Here is a 21,142-nt window from a genome sequence, read left to right as displayed (position 1 = left end):
ACAACCCATCACTGCCAGGGCCCTGGGCTGGGACCCAGTGGAGTCGGGTGGGCCTGCGTCCCTCCCCACTTTCTACCCCGATCTAGGGGTGATTGCCCACTAAGGGCCAGAGCCTGTTCCCTACTGCCTGCCCTGCCCTGCCTAAGGGTTGGGGCCTTGAATTGTGTGCTTGCCCTATGGAGAGCTAGAGACTTTTCCCATTTGCTTGGCCCGCCCAGCCTATGGGCCAGGGCCTTAAACTATTTCCTTGCCCTACTGAGGGCTAGACACTTCCTTCTTTTGTTAGAACGCTCCACAGGGCACAGGCGACGGGAGGTGTGGCCTCCCTTGGAGATTGACTGTGAATATACAGAATCAGTATAGTATAGCATATTTTAAAATTTCTTTCAGATACTATATTACTTGATGCACATTTTATATGTTATAGCCCAGATTACCTAAAATTTTTAGGGGGCATCCAAACTGCTAGATAAACATTTCATTTGAACAGTTATCTTTCAAAAATCTCATTATCATGCTCTCTAAGGCCAAATCATGGTCAAGAGAATGTTGTCCCTTAAAAAGCACACATGTTGAGTCTATATTCCCAAACCACAGAGAAAATGCTGACAAGTTTTTGAAAAAGATTCACTTCCAGGTTTCTGATCTTTAGTTGAATGAAAATTCTTTCTGCAAACTGGTCAGCCATCTTTGAAAGCCCCAAAAGATATAGCCAAGCTTTGTTTTAGGTTTTATTTTGTTTTAGAAAGATAGCTATAGTGACTTAAAAGGAACTATACCAATTTTCATCATCTGAGAATCCCATTTTCATTATTTCACTGAGGAGTGTAATTAATTCCAGTTCATACTATAGCAAGTTATATGGGTTCAAAAATAATCTATTCATTAAATATACATTTTTGTTCTATCAGGCATGTGCTGCTTTGTTTGTTGTTACCCTAACAACAAATTGCGCCAGCGCTTTCTTTATTAAAAATTTCAGATGAAGCATCAGCTATAAAACCAAACAAATTCATTGGATTCCTGAAGGAAAGACTTCTCATATGGGACAATTCTATCAAAATACATCAATTTTTTGGAAGAATAGCCTTGACAGTATCCTTTTAATAACAACAATAGTAACATAATTCTTTGCATTGCTCATTGATTAGACTTATATACAGGGCTAGAGTCACATGGGAGACTTAGACACCTAACTGGCCCTTTATAAAACTAAATCTAACATTTAGATGCCACAGGCATTCACTAAATCATCATTCAACTGCTTCCAAACCCTGTGTGTGCTTGGTAAAGTCCTCTAGGTGCTTAAATTTCTGCCGGTTGACATGTGCAAAGTTGCCTCACTTCTGACATTGCTGAGCTTGGTGCCCAACTCATTCCCAAGCGCTGGTGGGATTTACAAAGGTGCTGCGTGATGCTGTATGATTGAATATAACCATTTATATTGTTGATATTGCACATTATACAGTTGCAACAAATCTTGTACGAAACATGTCATATAAGGTCTCAATGGAAAAGTTATGATTTGCTAAATATGATTATCCTGGTTAAATTGATGTATCATCTTTGTATCTAAAGTTATGAATATTGGCCATGGACTTGTGTCTTCTACATGTGTTGTATTCCTGGGTAACATCCACCAGTAAAATTTACATTAAGGCCAGACAGCTGTGTGTAGTAGTCCATCAAGGACACTTCACTCTAACAATGGGCCATAGAAGAAATTCATCCCGTCCAATAAGCCTTCCTGTAGACACCTCAGCAAGAATATGGGCAATGATTGCCTCTGTGATTCATCAAGTGTATGTGATATGCTCATGTGATCCTCAGGCCAGTAACTTTCCACAAACTGGGTGTGAACTGTGTTTGAGACAGTAAAATTCCATATTTGAAAATCTCTCTGTCACTCACACACACACACACCTCCTGTCCCCATATTTGATTAAATTGGTTTTCAGTAACCACTCATCATAAAATCCACTGTCTGAGTGGTGAGTCAACAGCTGGAATGCCTAAGGAAACTGCAGTTTGGACTCCTTGTTAACCAGTGTGGTGAAACTGAAGTACACATTTGTTACTGGCTTGGTATAAACTAATGATAGAATAACCCCCAGTTTGGGGTGAGTCTGCCATATTTCTTAACAGTTGTCCTGAATTTGGCATTCTCAATGTGACCCACTGAAGCACGGTGACATGCTGTTCCCTTGCCTATCTCACATGGCCCAGTAGGTATTCTCTGAGCATTTTTAACCCCTCCCACAGAAGATGGGGTGACACTCAATAGCCAGAGCACTCACACAGGATGTGGAAGATATAGGTTTAAATTCCCCCTCTGCCTGATATGGAGCAGAGATTTGAACCCAGGTCTCCTACCTGGTGTTAGTGTCCTAACCACTTGGCAATTGGGTATTCAAGGGTAAGTCTGTCTCCATCTCTCTTGCTGAAGGTGTTCCACTTTTTATAAAACAAATATTCTTTAGGCCTGCATGAGAATTACTCTATAGCCTGGTGGTTAGGGCCAGCCCCTGGGAGGGAGGAGACCTAGGTTCTAGACCTAAGTCCCTTTGAGGGGCAGGACTTAGACCATACCTGTCTCCTTGACAATTCCTACTGGCTAGCTAAGGTATCTCCCTGCTCAGCATGCTGGCTTTTGTGAATCCCTGTTTTGGGCTCTACACTCTTCTCATGCATTATATAGGGAGCCTGGGAGCCTAACTTGGGGTTGTGAATTCCACTAGGTGGCAGGGAGCCTAAAAGTTAGGCATTGCAATGCTCAGTATTGCAGTACTCCAGTATCACTTGGTAATCAAGTCCACAATCTTTTCAAATGGTTTATTAATGCACCAAAAGTACAGTATATAATCTATAGTTTCTTTTAAGATGCTTAAAGGATATTTTGTATGGATTATTTTCGATCCTGTTGCAGAGGGCCAGACAAAATCTTTGCACCACTTAATTCTAACTTCAGCTTTATTTGTGCTTTGAATTTAACTGAAGTTCAAATCAATAGACATATAAGGTTCTGGGGAATTTTTAAAGGTTTGCCAACCCCTAATTCTAACACATATTAGGGTTTGCCACCTCTTACATACATAAAAACCCCAGGATATCTGGGATGATAAACTGGACAGTTGGCCGTGTGTACTGAGCTGTGACACCACAGCACTTTAGGCATTCCCAATGCAGAGAAGGGATTTTCCTGCTTCATGCAATGTTTACTGCTTGCCCAGTGATTCCAAAAAGTCATGTAACTATACTCTAGAGTGAAGCCAAACACCTGCGATTTAAATTCATATTTTATTTCTGAAAAGTAGCTGTTTGGGAACTAGAAGACACATGTGCATCTGATCCTTGCTGCTAGCACTTAACTTTTCCAATCTTTACTGCAAAAATGTATGCAACACTTGCTATAGTAATGTGTAGTATTCCTTCAGCATATGAGAGCACTTATGATAAATTACTAAAGTATATTTTTATTTTTAATAAGGAGTCAGGTTTATCCTTTGGCTCAGCAAAGCTTCACTTCTAACGTAACATTCCACTACTAATCTGCCTGTATGACATGGGCACAGTGAACCCAATGGAAGGGCATTTCATTTCATTACAACATTATAAAGATTACTAATGCTACTGTCACATACTGTCTCAGGGCATTTTTCTGTCTGATTTTGTTATTTGTGATTATATCTCAGTGAACTCTTTCCCCCCTAGCCCTCTATGAAAAGCTACGTCTGATTCTTAAACATAATGAAAAAGGAGAAATCTCAAAAGGGGAATTCTGTGACTACAACCAATGATATGAGCCCTGTTATTATTTACAGAATGCCATTCATGTGCACACTGTTCTTTGAAACATAGAAAGCATTGTCTTTGATCTAAGGGACACAGAATCTACACTGGATGAAGAATGTAGTTCAGACACAGAATATACCAGATGACTAAGGAATGAAAGGTCCAATTCCAAAGTAGTCTAGTTAAGTTTTAAATGTTTCATTTGGAAGATTATCATTGCAAGTTTTTACAGAAGATTAGTGCTTACAGGAGAGATTTGACTGAAGACAGAGTAGAAGAAGAACCAAAAAGATGAGAGTGGAAGGATACCAGGGAAGTTAATAGATAGATGCTTAGGTTGAATGGAGAGAGCAGAAGGGGTAGTAGGAAGAAATGGGAATGATGACATACTAAAGGCAGGAGAAGAGCTATGCAGCTGAGGAAGAGAACCTTGAACATAACAAGGAGGAGGAAAAACAGGGAAGCGACATGATCCAAGTAGCAGAGGAAGAGGAGGATTTCAGCAGCTGTATTTTAGATGGAAGAGAATTGAGTAAGATGAGAAATGAGGTGGCCAAACGGAGGTTAAAGCAGATAAAGTGAGAAATAACTGGGAATACCCAAGGGTTTTGGCAACAGAGAAGGAAGAGATGCACTGTAGTAAAGAAACATCAGGATGAGGTAATAGACTTAATAGAAGGGAGCATAAAAGAATCAAATGTGACAGTGAGTTTGCAAGCCTGGATGATGGAGAGGACAATGGAATTATCAAGAGCAATGGATAACGGAGGAAGATAAGGGAAATGTGAGTTCAGTTTTCACTATGTTGAATTTGAGATGGCTGAGGTAACATTTAAGATGAGATATCAGAGGGCCAATTGGAGATTCAGAACTCAACACAGTAAGAGACAGATTTGGCAGTTGCCTAGATAGAGAAGCTGTGAGGATAAGATGAGGTAACCCTTGGATAAAGTGTAAAGGAAAAATAGGAGGGGAATATAGACAGAACATTGTGTGATGCAAACAGAAAACAAAAAAATAAATAACTAAACGGGAAGGAATCACTGAAACAGCCACTAAACAAACCACAGGAGAGGGACTACAGAAAAACAAAGAGCACAGAGTTATGAAAACTTGAGGAGAAATGATGATTGTGTCAGAAGCATAGGCTAGATCCAGGACAAAAATAGAGAAGAGACCCTTAGACACAGTCAGTAGGGCAGAGCTGGTGATCTTAATAAGAAGAAGATCAGTAGAGCATAGGGGGCAAAAACAGATTGAAAGGAATCCAAGAGAAAAATAGGAGGCAAGGAAGGTCAAATGAGTGGCAGCACTTCAAAGATTCAAGGAGATTGGAGGCAGTTAGGGGAAGCTAGAGCTGAACTTAGGGTTTTTGTTTTGTTTTTTGTCTCTGGTACACAGGAGTTCTAGGAAGCAGGGCAGACTCAGGCTACGGTGCGAAACAGGATCAAGACCAGTGGAACTTGGACTAAACAAATCCACAGCTCTTTTCTCCTGTGGCTATTATAGCCCATATATTCCACTAGTGACCACAAAGGTTTACAGAGGAGACATCACCACCTCTTAACCTTCTCTTAGGGCTGGTTCACACTTACCACATGATTCGGCGGCAGTCGACAGGAGTTACGCAAACTACGCAGAGTAGTTTGTGTAACTGACATCGACTGCTCTGCTTCCCTTCTGCACGCTGTTCTCACTGCGCTGAGCCGACGGGAACAGCTACGCTACTTGAGGGGGTGGACCTACTCAGTCGACTTCCTGATCGACTGAGCAGGTCTCACTGACCGCTCAATTGATCAAGAAAGATCGATCTGGCGGTGGCGATTTTGCCGCCGTCAGTCTGACCATAGCCTTAGATAAACTAAATAGATGGAACTTCTTCAGCCCCTGACTGTAAGACAAGTTTTCAATACTTGGAATAATTTTTGTGTCCCTTTTTTACACTTTTCTATTTGTCAATATCATTTCTAAATAGTGGACACCAGAACTGGATAACCAGTTATCTGCAGAGCGAACAATCAGCATCCATCCATTAGAATGGCTCAGACTGCTTTTTTTGATACATTCATTGGTTCATGGGCCAGTGCAGATTGGGTCTGGCCAATATCCAGACCCTGCATCTCACTTTAGGCATTCTAGGAAGCAGGCAGGCACAGTCCCATCACTAGGAATCAGAGGTACTGCTATTGTGAGATGCCCTTGTTCATCAGCACAAATTAAAAATTTGCTTCATTTGTGTTTTTGTGGATCATCAATTATCATGGATAAGATTTGCATAAGAGCTTTCTCAGGAGGAATTTGAATGGAGCGAGCAAGAGGGTAATTTGTGGAAAAAGGCATAAAGAATTAGAGTGGGAGAAAAAACCAAAGGAAGCAAAGTTACTGGAGTCTCAGATGGGGCACAGGTACCAAAAAAGTGAATTAGTAAGAAATGAGAGCAAAAATATACAATGGGGGTAAAGGTTTGAAGACTCTGCAATAAACACAAGAAGCTGGTATTTGTTATAGAACGCAAGAGGAAGCCAGTAAAGATGTTAATTATAGCGAGCCAAGGCTAAAATACACAACTGCACATTTGTATTCTCATTTTATTTGTATAAATTTAACAATTTTAAAACATCTTGTTTGTCACTGATGTGGTGTTTAAAAATAGATTTTCAAAAATATATAAATATATAGAAGGAAACAACAAAAAGACAGGGAACTAAGGTTCTAATTTTCTTTTAATTTAATACAATTTTCAAACAGTATTACTCTACTGATTTCACTGGAGTCAATCCTAACTTATACCAGTGTAATGGAAGAATTATATCATAAATTTAAAAAAGAGTTGCTAGCCATTAATTATAGTAATCTAATTTATTAAAAGAAATACCGCTTTGTATCTTAAGAAGTGGTATTATTATGTTGGACAATTTTGTAGATTTTGTCACACATTGCCAGGTTAAGTTGTTGAAAAATATGACTGATAGTTTAAGGATACCAATCTGATTATGCAAAGTAGATCTAGCAGTATCAATTTCAGAGTAGTTCTGAAGAGTTATATAATTGTACACAAGAAGGGAAATAACTATTGTTAAATCAGCTTTTGAATACAAAATGCATAGAACTTAATTTAAAACAACTTTTAAAATGTTTTCAAGTGGAGAAGCTAATACTATCCGTCCTAATTTGCATCATTCAGATATCAAGTTAGGAGTTTCACGTTTATTGTTCATTATTTTATCATCTTATTTTTATTTTGAAAGACTTTATACAATGTTTTAATGATTTACTTTTATTTATAAATATGATTAGATTTATCTGTCTTCAAGCTATTTAAAATAAAATTTAGTAAACAAACTGTAGGCAAGCCTTATTCCAATAAAATTTAAATGGTATCATGTTCTATATTTCTGTAAAACCGACTCAAAATGTAAACACACTAACTAAAATAGCACAAATAGGTGTTATAATTAAAAAATAATAATGGATATTACTTATAGTGTAATACCTATATACATTAATTCTAAAAATTAGATAAATTACATAAAAATGGAATAAGACCATCCTCATGGAAAGGGTGGATTTTTTAATTAATTATTCATTGGCAGCATTTCTCCCTTGATATAAATTGTCTTCTGTGCTGAATATTTGCTTCACTTTATTTTAAATATGAATCACAAAAACAATTTCTGGAAATTTTAGATACTTATACATTTGCTGCTCTTCATCCAGTTTTAGGATCATTCTAGTCAGATTACTAAAGTCTTTCAAATGTATTAATTATAACTAAAAGCCCTAATTCTCCCTGTCTAATCACAGTGGGCAGTTAACATATTAATAATAGATTTTTAAGATTTGTTTATTCTGCATAAATATTTCCCTTGGTATACTGTGCCCATCTGATCTGCAAGCAGATTAAGACACTTTTAACACACATAACTGGGTGAAATCCTGACCCCACTGAAGTCGGTGGGAAAACTCCCCCTCCCCCATTCTGCCAAACAGCTGTTTAAATAGTGAAAGTCTAAAAAAGGGTTGAAAAAGGAGCAGATCAAGAACTAGCATATTAGCTATGGTACATGGATTCATGAACTGAATAGAAAGCAGGAGTGTGGCCTATAGGAATGTAATGAAACTTAATAAATTAGCTCATAATAAATTCTGCAGGGTGGTCCAAGATGAAAGGTGCTTTATAAATGCCTGGTATTTTTATTACTAAGATATATTTTAAAGGACAATTAGTTTTATTATTGTCATAGCATTTGGGACAATGTACAGGCTGTCTGTAGTGTACACAGCAACTTAATATAGAAAATGAAAACTATATTTGTATTGTTTTTCTTATCAAATTAAACTGTGATATGTTAGGTTTGCCTCCTGTCCAGGTTTTCCCAGGATAAGTGGTAGCTGTCCCAGGAAATCTGTAAGGTTGCTGTGCTGTTTGCTATATACTATGTACAGGCTCAGAATAGCTCTCACAAAATAAAACCGAAAGGATCATGCCAGGTTTGTAGCAGTAGCACATTGCCCCTTCATGTTTCACTGCATCATTATGATGCTTACTCTCTGGTTTGGGTAGAAAGCAGATATCTGAGGGGAGGTTGGTTTCTGTCCCTAGCTAAAGAAAGATGGTCTACCAGCACAACCCAATGCTGAGAGCAATCGGGTATGCTCTTGCTGAAGGTGAAGGGTTGTGCCCTCTCAGACTTGTTTGGTTTTTAGGAATACACACACTCTTACACTTGCTTCCAACTAAGTGAAGGCTGAATCACACCGGAGTCCTGGTCTTTCTGTGATATGCTGCTTTACCTTTTACAATTAGTGTGTAGTACACTTCCTGTTATTGCTGCCTAATGGGACCTCAGCTGTTACAGCTCTGATTTTAAACAGTATTTTGTATCTTTGAACAGAAAAATTAAGTAGAGACACATCAAGCTGTGCAGCAGAGCTTTGAATATTGGTGAACAAACGTTTGCAAGATCTCATGATCACTGCTGTTTGTCTATTTTCAGTGAGGAGTGCATAAATATTTGTGCACCAAAGCTGCCAGAAAAATGTTTGGCATTCTAAAAGGAGGAATCGGTTGAGCTAGTGAAACCAGATACACTGAATCCCCTCGTTATTGCTAAACTTTGAAATTGTATTCACAAAAAAAATCTTACTGGGTACTGACAATTTTACATTATGATGAAAATACACACTCTTCCATATTAAAAAACCTACCCTATTCTACAGGAATTTCATAGAACATTGTATTGTAAACTATAATGTTTTACACCATCACTGTAGAATATTGCATATTTCTTTAAATAAAGTTTATGCCTCATAGTTTTGACTTTACATGCAGTTGGTTGGAAAAACTTCAACCAATAATTTTTCATCAGAAAATGCAGTTCTGTCGAAATTGAACTGTTTCACGAAATTGTGATTTTGCCAAAACTTTGTTTTGGAGGAAAAAATGTTCCAACAAAGTCAGAATGGCCTAAAATGGTTGGAACAAAATGTTTTGATTTTTTATTCTGAAATAACTTTTAATTTAGAAATGTTTAATTTTATATTATATATCATCATATGAAATAAAAGAAGTTCAAATCAAAATGAAAAGTTTTGTTGAAAAAAGATTTCAATTCAAAACAATATTGGGGAATTTTTCTTCTTGGGGAATTTCAGAATTTGGGTATTTTGTTCAGATTCTAAACTAAACCAAATTTCAAAAACTCTAAATTCTTCATGAAACAATTCCATCCTCCATACAGCTCTACTCACCAGTGTTCCCTTGTTGATATTAGACGATATCATAAGCCTTCAAGCTTATAGATATCCTAAAATAGTACTTGCTGCAGTGTTCTGTTGTTTTAGTATTTAAATATTTCTTGTCATAATTATGTTACATACTTAAATGCTATATATATTTGCTATTTATTTTTATATTAATATAATGAATAAGGTAGGCTAGCTATACCCATCTGCCCTTAAACGTCGCCATCATTAACTGACTGCAAGGAGTGCAAGTATAGAGAGATAGGAAAGATGAGAAGGAAGAGCTTTTGGATAAGTTTATAGATTGCTTTCCAGGCATAAGGAGCAGCATACAGGATACTGCAGATGCATCTGTGTGAGGCGCTGACAAACAGGTGAATAGGCTTTGTTGCAGAGCAGAGGCGGCATAGGGCAATATAATAAGTGCAGACAAGTAGGTTGGGCACAGCTCTGAAGGCCTTGAACATGAGGAGAAGCTTGAACTTGATGCAGTGAAAAGAGGAGCAAGTGGAAGGATTTGGGGAGCAGTTATGTAGTCAGAGCCACAGGAAAGGAAGATGTATTTTGTATGGACCATAGGAAGGCCAGAAATGGTGGCAACAATAACTGAGATGGGTGATGGGAGCAGAAAGAAAAGAATAGATTTTAGAAATGTTATGAAGAAAAAAATGGCAATATTTGCTCACAGCCTGGATGCGTGTTGTATGAGAGAGAAAGTCAAAGATGATTTGTGGTTATGGACCTATGTGACAAGAGGGTTGGTGATTGCGTTCACAGTGACAGAGAATGGGGGAAGTGATGGGATGTAGGATTGTCTTGAAGAAAGCAGATCAGAAGTGGAAAGAGATATATGAGTCAGTAGTGTAAACATGGAAGTGGAAACTGTGAGCAGATGAGATCACCTAGAGAAAGAATATAAAGGAAGATAGGGGGTGGCAAAGAGGGAGCTTTCTAGGATCTCTGCCAACAGTGAAAAAGGAGTGAAGGAAAACATACTGAAAAGGTGAACAGACGAGGAGGAGAATCAGGAGAGGATGGAATAACAAAAGGCAAGGAAAGACAAGATTTCAAGGAGGAGTGAGAACCGCAGAGAGGTCAAGGAGGATGAGTATGGAGGTACAGCCTGGGATTTGGTCAGAAAAATGCCACCAGAAAACTTGATGAGAGCTTTGGTGGAGTAGATTGTGCAAAAGCCAAGCTGGAGTTAGAGGAGAGGAACTTGAGGCAATAATTGTAAATGATGTGTGTGAGTTTAGAGATAAAAGAAGAGAGATGGGGAAATAGCTGTAGGAGCAGGTGGATCAAGAGTGGGGTGTCTGAGCATTGCAGAGAACATGACATGAGGGGAAGAACAGGCCAGAATAGTGTGAACTTAAGGGGAGGAAAATTGAAGGTGTGAAATTTAGAGGTGAAGTAGCTTAGTAGCAGTGAGGGAAATGGATTAAGGGATCATGTGGGGGGGAGGGGGTACAAGAAGACAGGAGATGAAATCCATAGCAGGGGAGACAGGAGGAAAAAAAGGTGGAAAAGGTATTGGATGGAAGGGGATAGGAGGCAAGAGATCACATCATTTTCTTAATAAAGAAAATTCTATTTACCCAATACAGCTGAATGCTCCTATGCAGTGATTTATGTAGCAGAAAAAGAGGCTGGGTTCCACCTTATAGTCTTTCTAATTTATTTATAACAGTGCCAAATAGAAATTATTTGCAATAGTTTTGATACAGTATTGAAGGGACATTTTGAAGTAATTTTAGCCTTAACAGGTCAAATTTTCAACTCATCATCTCCAATTGCAGGTGCAATTCTGTTTGCACAATTTTGTTTCAGTCATGATTTTGTTCTTTTGCTTGAAAATTGAATAGTTATATGATTGGGCAGTTACCTGGTTTTTCTATGCAGATAAAGTTTCCTGGATAAACTCAGTATTCCTGTGTCTGGGGGGGAAAATTGTTGCTGCAATTTCGGAAGCCATTTTTTAAAATTTGGTCATAAATGTTTTATGGGCCACATTTTCTGCTGGTGTAAATCAGCATCACTTCATTGAAATAATGGAAGCTGTGCCAATTCCACCAGCTGGAAACCTGCAGATATATCTTTAGAAGGGTATGTTCTGGGACTGATACTGTAAGATGCTGAGTTTCCTCAATTCCCATTGAGATCAATGTTTAGCATATTTCCCTCACCCATCCTGTGAATGGGCCAGATTTTCCATTCCTTCTTTCCTGCAATGAGCAAAGGAAAGGTGAGGGAGGGCAAGACAAGGTATCTATAAGATACATCTGCATGTCCCTAATACTGGCCCTGATTCTCAGTGTAATTTAGAACAGCACCAGAGATGCTATAAATTGCATTGGCTTGTAACAGCTCTCTGGCGGTCATTATGCCAACACAAAAAAGCTAGAGCACAGTGCACTCTAGCTACGCCCCCCTATGATAGATACAAGGAAGTGGGTTGGTCAGGCCAGATTTTCACCTTACACATCCCTCGGCACAGCATCTTCAGCCACCCCTGCCTACAGCTGACCTTTGTGTTTTCCATGTATGACGGGGTGGGGACAGGGGAGAGGGGAGCTGGTAGGCCAGTTCCATGTGGAGGAAGGAGGAAAGGAATAGGGCGACCATGCCGGCCAGCTCTGGGCTGGAGGAATATGCTCACCCCTGGGCTCCAGCTTCTGTCCTGACCAGGGGGCACGGCCTGAGGGAAAGAGGAGGAGTAGGATGGTGAGGCTCCAGGAGAGAGGAGGAGGAGAAGGGGGTGGGTCAGAGTTCCGACACTCTTGCGGGGCCCCCAAATTGGCTGGGTGCGGTAATCCACCATTGTTTAGGCACCCCTAGAACACCAGTGTCTCTAGGCACATGCCTACTGTGCCTAACTTGAAATCCAGCCCTGGGGTTGGTGACATCTTTATGCCATCCAAGTACCTTTGGAGCAACAGCGTATTCTGTGGCAGCTAAACATGCCAAGTAAATAGCCATGAGTCAAGCCCTCCCCTCCAAAAAAAATGTTTATATGTGCATATGCCAGAGAAATGAGAACAGCTTTGAGGGAAGTCGCATGGATTAAAGTATTGTAAATATGTATAGTATAATAATTTAACCTGAAACATATTCAAGTGTTCAAAGTTTATATTTACATCAGTCTGCTATAAAAATTTACTTGAGAGAAGAACTGTTTCATTTGAGTTTATTTCACTCCTCCAAGTAACTGTCTATGAAGGTGTTTTTGTTCTGCTTTATTTTAAAGATCGAGCCAAGGAACTTAAATTTAGAAAGCTCTTCATAAATAGCTTTAGGGTTACTAAAGCCAAATTATTCATGATTCATTACCAAATTATTCATGATACTCTTCTGTCCGTTGTACTTAGATACTTAAGATATTATGGTCCTTTACTTGGGGGCCTTGGGAACTGGCTTATCATACATTCCATGTACATGGGAGAACATGCATCATGGCAGGAATTAAGAGTATGCCTTTAAATTTTTTGTCTTTTGCCAATTCATTTTATAATCTGAATGATATTTAACTTTGGGGGCTTTTTATTTAATAATGATTCTTTGGACTTTTTTCATGACAAATGGGCATATTTTAGCTCATTTTTCGGCTATGTAGGTCACAGCTGTCCAGTTTCTTCTTTGGTATATAACTGTCTTTTGCAGAGTGAATTAGTGTAATGGATTAATTTCAGGAATCTACATGGGGAATCTGATTAATAAAATTATCCTTTTTAGGTAGAAATAATTCTTTTGTATGTTTCTAATCTTGAAAATGCTCAATAATGGATCTGTGCTTTTTCGGGTCATTAAGTGAACTAGGGAAAGAGTAGATTATTATTTAACATTAGATTGTGGCACATTCTGAAATATGTTTCTCTGGAATATTTCTGTGGAAATGTACAAATCCATTTCAAACAGCAAGGGAGAGTAATATACTTACCTGTTATTGGAAATTGAAAAGCCTGAGATTTTTCTTTCAGCTGACCCTTGTTCTCCCTGTCATCCTACACATTGGCAGCCCTTCTTTCTGCCATTTCCAAATAATGCACTTTTAATACATTTAATTTGCTTTAGTCACAAATGAGTATCCCTCACTTTAAGTGAATTTAGAGGATGGGAAAGTCCAAGAACTCAAAAGCTCCTTCTTCTTTGCAGTCTCTCTAGCCTGGACCTATTTCTTGGCTTCCCTTGCTCTCATGGTTGTAGTACCTCTGGCAGTGAAAGTCTCAGAAGTGTTTCTTAGAGTTTGATGTCTTCCCAAAGTCTGAACTTGACCAGTTTTGAGTAAATATCAGGTTTTGCATGGCTAATAAACTCTCACTAGTAATCTCTATGAATAGATGTGAGGGTGCTAACTCTGCTTTTGATGAAGGATGTTGAGAATTTAATAAAGATGTTAATTGGGTGCTCTAGCATAGTATTCTATCGCAAGAGAGGACATCTGCTTGGAATTGTACAAGGGAAAAGATACCTTTCTCCACAATTTTGGAATAAGTTAAATATTATGTGTTTTATTAGGAATACAAATTATTGTTTTATAAGGACTCTCTTTTAAAAATGGGATAAGTTTTATAAACGTATAGATGATCTATGACAAATTATCTGTAAATACTCCCCATCTACACTGGTCTTATTCCAATTTTTAAAAAAGCTTTTAGAACTATATCTCATCAGAATTAGTCTTTGTGGTGGCTGGGGATTACAGAAACTGTACAGAGCTCCTTTGCTATATAGCCACAGAAACTGAGCTTCTGATTTGAAAGAGATAGTCCTTCCCTCCATCAACCACCTTCTCCTGTAATAGAAACCATGTGTCATCATCCTTTCTTTGGATCAGACTTCAAACTCTACCCAGTGTAATTGCTGGGTAATAAGGTTATGGGACAACCTAACTTGGTGATTGGGTACTCTCTTGGCTAACTGGGAAAATGTTCCAAGGAGCAGAGAAGCATGGCTAATAGTTTCATTTTTCTCAGCTAGTGAGAGAGAAATGATCCATTGCACTGAAGACTCTGCTCCATGACTGCCAAACACATTGTGATAAGAGAAAGGAAAACTTTTTCAGCTACCACTTTTTAGTGATCTGGGGCAGACGATTCTTTAGCCATCCCACTTTGATGTTCACAGATGAGTGAGGTGACCCTCCACCCACCAAAACTTTGACCAGCTCCTGCCAATGTCCATTCTTGGGGCTAGTTTCCCATAGGTGGGTTAGCTACAGCAGGAAGAGGAAGGGGAGAGAGAGGTTGCTGTGTAGGTCTTTTACGTTAAATTTTCTTCATCATCAAGTCAACTCCACATCTCCCTCCATGAAAACACAACCAACTAGCTGAGGAAAGCTTGCTGCCTTTTAACAGTGCATACTAATTTGGCACAGTAGTTTAGGATGTGAACTGAAGAATAATAGTGTATCCAATTGAAACTGCAGGGGAAGTTTAGATAGGCTTGAAACAACCCTGAACATGTACATCCTGAATTTTGAGGGGTGTTCAAATGCCAGATCCAGACCTGGAACTAAATTTTGCAAATAGCTCATATCTTTATAATGGGCTGAACAAAAAATTCAAATCCAAATATTGCTGAATTTAGGGATATTTGAAATCCAAGTCAGGATCCAAATTTTGCCCTTTATGAAAATTTCTACTGTAGCTGTTTCCCAAATTGGACACCGATGCTAACATTTCTTTTAGCATCATGGTATTTGCCTTTGCAGTCTCCTCTCCAAATAATGGCTAGTACCCAATTTTTCTTGGCTTGTGAGAGAGATGATGAAATCACAACTTGAAACTTGGTGAACTTCAATGGTGACCTGGTCAGAGGCGAAGTTACTTTCTACTGGAAGAGAGACTGAGTGATCACCAGCAGGAGATTCTAGAGAAGGGTAGAGCTGTTGCATGGATACCTAACCATAGACAGTACCACCAGTAAGCCCAGTCCCATCACTCCATTTAGCAATAAGTACATTTTGATAGCATGAAACTCATTTAATGAACAAACGGTATACATGGAGAACAATTTAAAGTATTTCAAATGTGGTTGCAATCTGTATTACTTCATGGTTTTTCCCCACCACCACTCAGACCATTCTAACAGCCAAAACTCATTTGTATTCATTCAGGGTGGATTGTGCAGTTTGTGGGGTTTTATTTATTTATATTTTACTGTTACTATGTTGTACACACATGGGGCCAGATTTTGGTTACCATGTCCATATGCACATGTCAAAAAAAAAAACTGGGACTAGCAGTGAGAATGCTTGGTGGATGTTGGACACGTAGATTCTAGGCTCAGAGAGACCCACTCTGCAGCCCTCCACATTATGAAAGAGTATAAACAAAGTGGGCCATCAGAGGATCCCTAAACACTACTCTTGTCAGAGCTAAGCAGCAAGAGTAAGAATTACACAGTTGAAGCCACGGATCTTTTTTCTTTTTGGTCTTCTGATATTATGCTGCACTTAAATTGTAAGTCTCCACAGATAAAATCAGCTATTGAAATAATCCCAATGATATAAATAATTAATCTCAATAATAAGAGTAAATAATCCCAATGATGTAAGTAATTCATTTTGTATTAATAAACAAGAAATGTATGCAGTATTGTTGTACTTGTATTGGTCCCAGGGTATTAGAAAGACATAGTGGATGAGGTAATATCTTTTATTGGACCAACTTCTGTTGGTGATAGAGACAAGCTTCTGAGTTTACACAAAGCTCTTCTTCAGGTCTGGGAAATGTGCTCAGAATGTCATAGAAAAATACCAAGTGGAACAGATTGTCTGAGTACATTTCCCAGACTTGAAGAGGAGCTCTGTGTAAGCTTGTCTCTCTCAGCAGCAGAAGTTGGTTCAATGAAATATATTACCTCACCCATCTTGTCTCTCTAAACTAGAAATATGTATTAAACTTCCCTCTTATTTCTGGAGTTGTATAGACTGAGAAGTAGCTTTTGTACGCAGTGCAGTTTTGAAAAATGCTGAAGTGTATTTTTTCAAGGATGTTATGCTGTACGTGGTGTCTGTAGGCCAGATTCAATAAATGCTCCATCCACTCTCGCCATTCTGGAAGCCTGTACAAGGCCTCAAAATTGATTTGTATACATTTTTGCAGCCTTACACAGGCTCTTGTGGCAAAGAAGCTGGATTGTGGTATTTTTATTGATTCTGGTTCTGTTTAATTTTTATAGATCTATTTAACCAAATTTGCCTGGTACATATCGTTAAAATAATTTTGAATGGTGCAATTGAAAACGTCAAAATCAAATTCTGGTTACTAGTCAAGTGTTAATAGTTAATCTACCCTACATTTGTATGATCTGAGACTCAGACAGTAGATGTAACCCAACTAGCTTACGAACATGCTTCTACAAACCAAGGATATTTGGGCCCTAGGTAAAAGAATATTGTATTGTTTTGATGTGCCATCCACTAGCATTCATTACATTACTTCCTTTCTCAGTTGTTCATGGGGTAGTTCAGACTTTCATGTTTAGTTCACATTATGCCTGGCCATGAAAAATTATCAAGCTCTGTTTTCCTACATAGCTGTTGCTAGTAAAGTAACATGGTTTCCCTGACCTTTGTTTCTCTCCAGCCTTTGTTTGCCTCTTTCCATCCTGAAGGAACCCAAAACAGGTTCCCTCAAGACTGCCTGCCCTAATCTGGTTGATTTTATTGTTTTAGCCTTGAACTGCCTTACTCCAAACTCTGCAGAGAGGGCAGATGACTGGGGACTTGGACATTACCTTGCTTAGGAATTCCATTTACCTACCACATAAGGTCTTTTTGAGGATTAAATGGTTAATAATTGTACAGCAATTTGAAATATAAATCACTATATCCATAGTAAGTATTATTATTACTATTGCAAGATATAACTCTTTCATGGCCAATTATGATTTTATACAGCCAGACACACATTCTGTCTGAATTCTCAATATATATAGTCTCTAGCTGCTGCAGAATTCAACATCTGCAAAGAATGGTGCACAGTATATAGCAGATGCTGAGTCATTCAAGTAACTTTTCAGTGAGTAAATGACTGTGATAAAAGAATGTTTGCAAAATCTAATTGTACAACACAGCCCCAGCTGCTGCTATTGCTGATACCAGTTTACAACAAACAAATGTAAAACTGCCCATTTGATTTGTTTTTTGGCCCTCCCCTCTAAAGGAAACATAGAAGCTACCCGTTTAAAGGCAATGTGGTTTCATTGTCTCTGAAGTATGCAGTTTGTGGGGTCTAAACCATTTTTAAAACACATTGAGAAGATAAACATAAACTATCCTTGAATCAGCTGTTCTTGGTTGAACAGGGTAAATGGCTGAGAAGAATATAATTTATAGGCCAGATCATGGATTTGTGATGCATGTAGTCACAAGCAAGAGGGGAACTATAAGGGACTGTGGCATTCCAATTTGGCTTTCTTGAAACCCACTAGTACAGAATTTATATGGGTCCTCTGTGTACTGAGCAGTGGAATAAAGCTAAAGTCATGTTTAAGATCAGAGGTATTGTCCATTGAGCCTAAATACCTGCTCGCCTAGTCTACTTGCAGCCTTTTTGGAAAGAAATGTGAAGGGTGACTGAGTTTGACCCTGTATGTTTACAGCTATTTTACTACTGTGCACATCGGGTCAGATTTTAGTTTTCACCAAGACCCTTATATGTTCATTGGGAAGAGAGATTTGTGCGAAGGGTTGTGCTGCAGCAGGACCTTTGAGAGCCTGCAATCCCTATTTGCAAATGTGAAGATGAGAGCCATTGACCCACCCTTCCCCTGAAACCTTTTGGGGCACTGTTACTGCTACTTATTCTAGTGCAGGGAATGCAAGGGATTACGGTTGTGGCTGACACCTATACTGAATTTGGAAGGCTCCTTGCATCCATCTCAAGTACTATGCACCCACAGATGTCCAGTCACAATCTGTCCCATAATGCACATAGAAGCCTGTCAATAACTTGGATTTCAGTAGTTGGCAAACTCAGTAATCCACATGTAAAAATGATAGTCTCCCTTCTTCTCCGCAAATATTGAATAGTGTTGCAGTGAGGTTCCATACTACTAATACTAAATAACTTTTATAGAACACTACAGTATATACCAGTGCTGCATACAGCCATGTGAAATATTGTAAATTGCAGTTATCAGAAAAGGAATTTAAAGCATTGTGTGACAGCATGATTGCTTTTTAAAAATTGTTTATTCACTTACTGTTTCATAAAGATGGTAATAATTAATGAGATTTTAATGTGATTTAAGGTTTCCTTTGCCCTTCTGCTTCAAAAATAATAGTTAAAATATCAGGAATTCTTAAATAACATGATAAAGCTATTTTGAGTATTTCTGTACCTTAAAAAGATTTAAGGAATAAACTAAATACTCAGGGTCTTCTGAACGTTTTCAGTATATTTTTTTTGTCATTTTGAAGGGTTTTGGAATTACAATGTTAGCAAAGGAGGTGCCCAGTAAAGACAATAGATATTGTCCATAAGGGAGTAGAAATCTGTTTTTCATCATAAATATTTTTGTTAAAAAAACTGACAGCTCATAATCATATTTTTCCTATGATATAAGCAAACACTTGCATTACGGAACAGTTTTATTTGAAAACTGCATTTTCTATACAAAAATTTAGCCATTGCTAGAGTTTCATTGAGTTTACTAGAAGATACCATTATACCAAGGTACAGAATGTATCACTTTTTGCATATTTGACATTGAAAATGTGCTTGTACTCTGAAAAGTATTTGCAGAAAAAGCAATGGGGGTGTTCACTGTTATTACCTTTCAACGATTTCCATACCAAATGTCTCGTTAATATATAAAAAGACTCTTCAAAAGTCAGCCTGAGTTCTTCCCTTATTGTGCATCATTACCAGTAATAAAGATTCTGCAGGCCAAATGTTATCCTCTAATTTACCCTTGTAAAACTCCATTGTCTTCCAAGTTATGCCTTCACTGATGCTCTCAGTTATCCTGTTGAAGCCTTGTTATATTCTAATTAGTCCTATAAATGGAATTTAGTGAACAATTCTGCTAAATGAAATGAAAAAGAAATCCAGCTCACTCTCTCTTGGCTATATTGGCACTGCAGGACCAACAGGTGTAAAAAGGAAGGAAAAGTTATTTTACTAATGTGAGAAGATATAACTCTAAATACACAAAGGGAACTGATGGAAATAGGAAAGTACTCTTTTTGCATAATCATTTTTTCAGAGAACAATACCATTTTAATTTTATATCCTTTATGGATTAACATGAACATATCCAAATTTTGCCTAAACAAGAGCTTACACTGGCAGTTTGCTCTGAACCTGAGAACTACTCCAAAATTCCAATAAAATGGAGCAGATTGCAGTTGTCCAGGCGTTTAATATGGCGCATCTTGATCCTGGGTTGTACCTTTGTATAAACGATAAAATAGTTGTGGTCACATTTGACTTTGTTTTTTGTTTTTTTTGTTTGTTTGTTTTTTGCAAAATACCATGCAAACCAAAGTAGCTAAAAAATTAAAAAATAAAAATTTGGGCTTCATGACATGTCTGCCATCTGAGGACTAAAGGAAATGAATCACTCTATTTCAATTTTTTCAAATTATTTTCTTCAAAAATTTCTCATTGTTCCATTTCAGTTTCTCCGAAGATATCTCGTATTTCAACTGACATTGTTGTGAATGAAGGAAGCAATGTTACACTTGCTTGCTTGGCCACTGGGAAACCAGAGCCTTCCATTTCTTGGAGACATATCTCTCCATCAGGTAAGCACAAAACCTTTTCTAACCCACAGTTTCTCCTTTTCATGAAACCCCATCACCATTTATGCCGTCATAGATTAGGAAGATTTTCTGTAAGACTCAATACCACTTTTAATCCTTTTCAAACACCAGCTAATTAATACTCAAAACAACCTTGTGAAAAAGCTGCATTAGTAGTAGTATTTTCATTTTTAGACGAAGAAACTGAAATGGAGAGGTTAAAATGAAATTTTCAGCTTTGAGTACCCAGTTTAGATTTTCAGAGGAGGTGAGCTCCCACAAACTGTAGGTGAAGTCAATGATGGTTGTGGCTTCTCAGCATCTGTTAAACACAGGTCCTTAGACATAAGGATTAGAGACACAAGTTGAAAGACCCAAAATTCAACTTCACTTTTGAAAATTTGGGCCTAAGTGACTTGCCTATGGACACAGAAGAGAGTCAGTGTCAGAGACAGGATGAGAGTTCCTGGCTCACAGTCTTATGCTCATTTCATTGACCTTAGTAATCTATCAAACATCTCAAAAAACAAAGAAATATTTCAGACACAGTTCTTTATACCTAAAAAGGAAAGATGAAATTTACTGCATGCTGATTTAATATTTTTATTTAATTTCACCACCACTGAACCTTGTGATCATGCAATTATACAGAATTGTTTATCAAAATGGTTTTAATCAACATGTTAAAGAATACATGAAAAACTGCAAACAGACATGACATCTAAAGAAATAATGTTTCTATTTCTATGTATCTATTCTTGAACATGTTTTGTGATTCTGATTCCCCATACAGATTTCTTTTTGTATTTTTAAAGTAATTTTTGTATGTGGCTAACAGAGTTAAATTGTTTC

At 38.0% G+C, this 21,142-nt stretch overlaps 1 protein-coding gene across 2 annotated transcripts in view; it reads left to right on the top strand.

The window, feature by feature from the left end:
* Positions 1 to 21,142, top strand: part of NEGR1 (neuronal growth regulator 1) — a 526,075-nt gene that overhangs the window by 315,949 nt on the left and 188,984 nt on the right. For both annotated transcript variants that reach the window (XM_067563319.1, XM_067563317.1), the window contains exon 3: positions 20,168 to 20,293. In XM_067563319.1, the coding sequence (XP_067419420.1) occupies positions 20,168 to 20,293 (126 nt within the window). The remainder of the gene's footprint in view (positions 1 to 20,167; positions 20,294 to 21,142) is intronic.

The sequence above is a fragment of the Emydura macquarii genome, unplaced genomic scaffold, assembly GCF_026122565.2.
Source record: "Emydura macquarii macquarii isolate MOO-44397 ecotype Brisbane River unplaced genomic scaffold, CSIRO-AGI_Emac_v2 contig_2481, whole genome shotgun sequence".
NCBI lineage: Eukaryota > Metazoa > Chordata > Testudines > Chelidae > Emydura > Emydura macquarii.
This window is presented reverse-complemented; position numbering and strand designations above follow the sequence as displayed.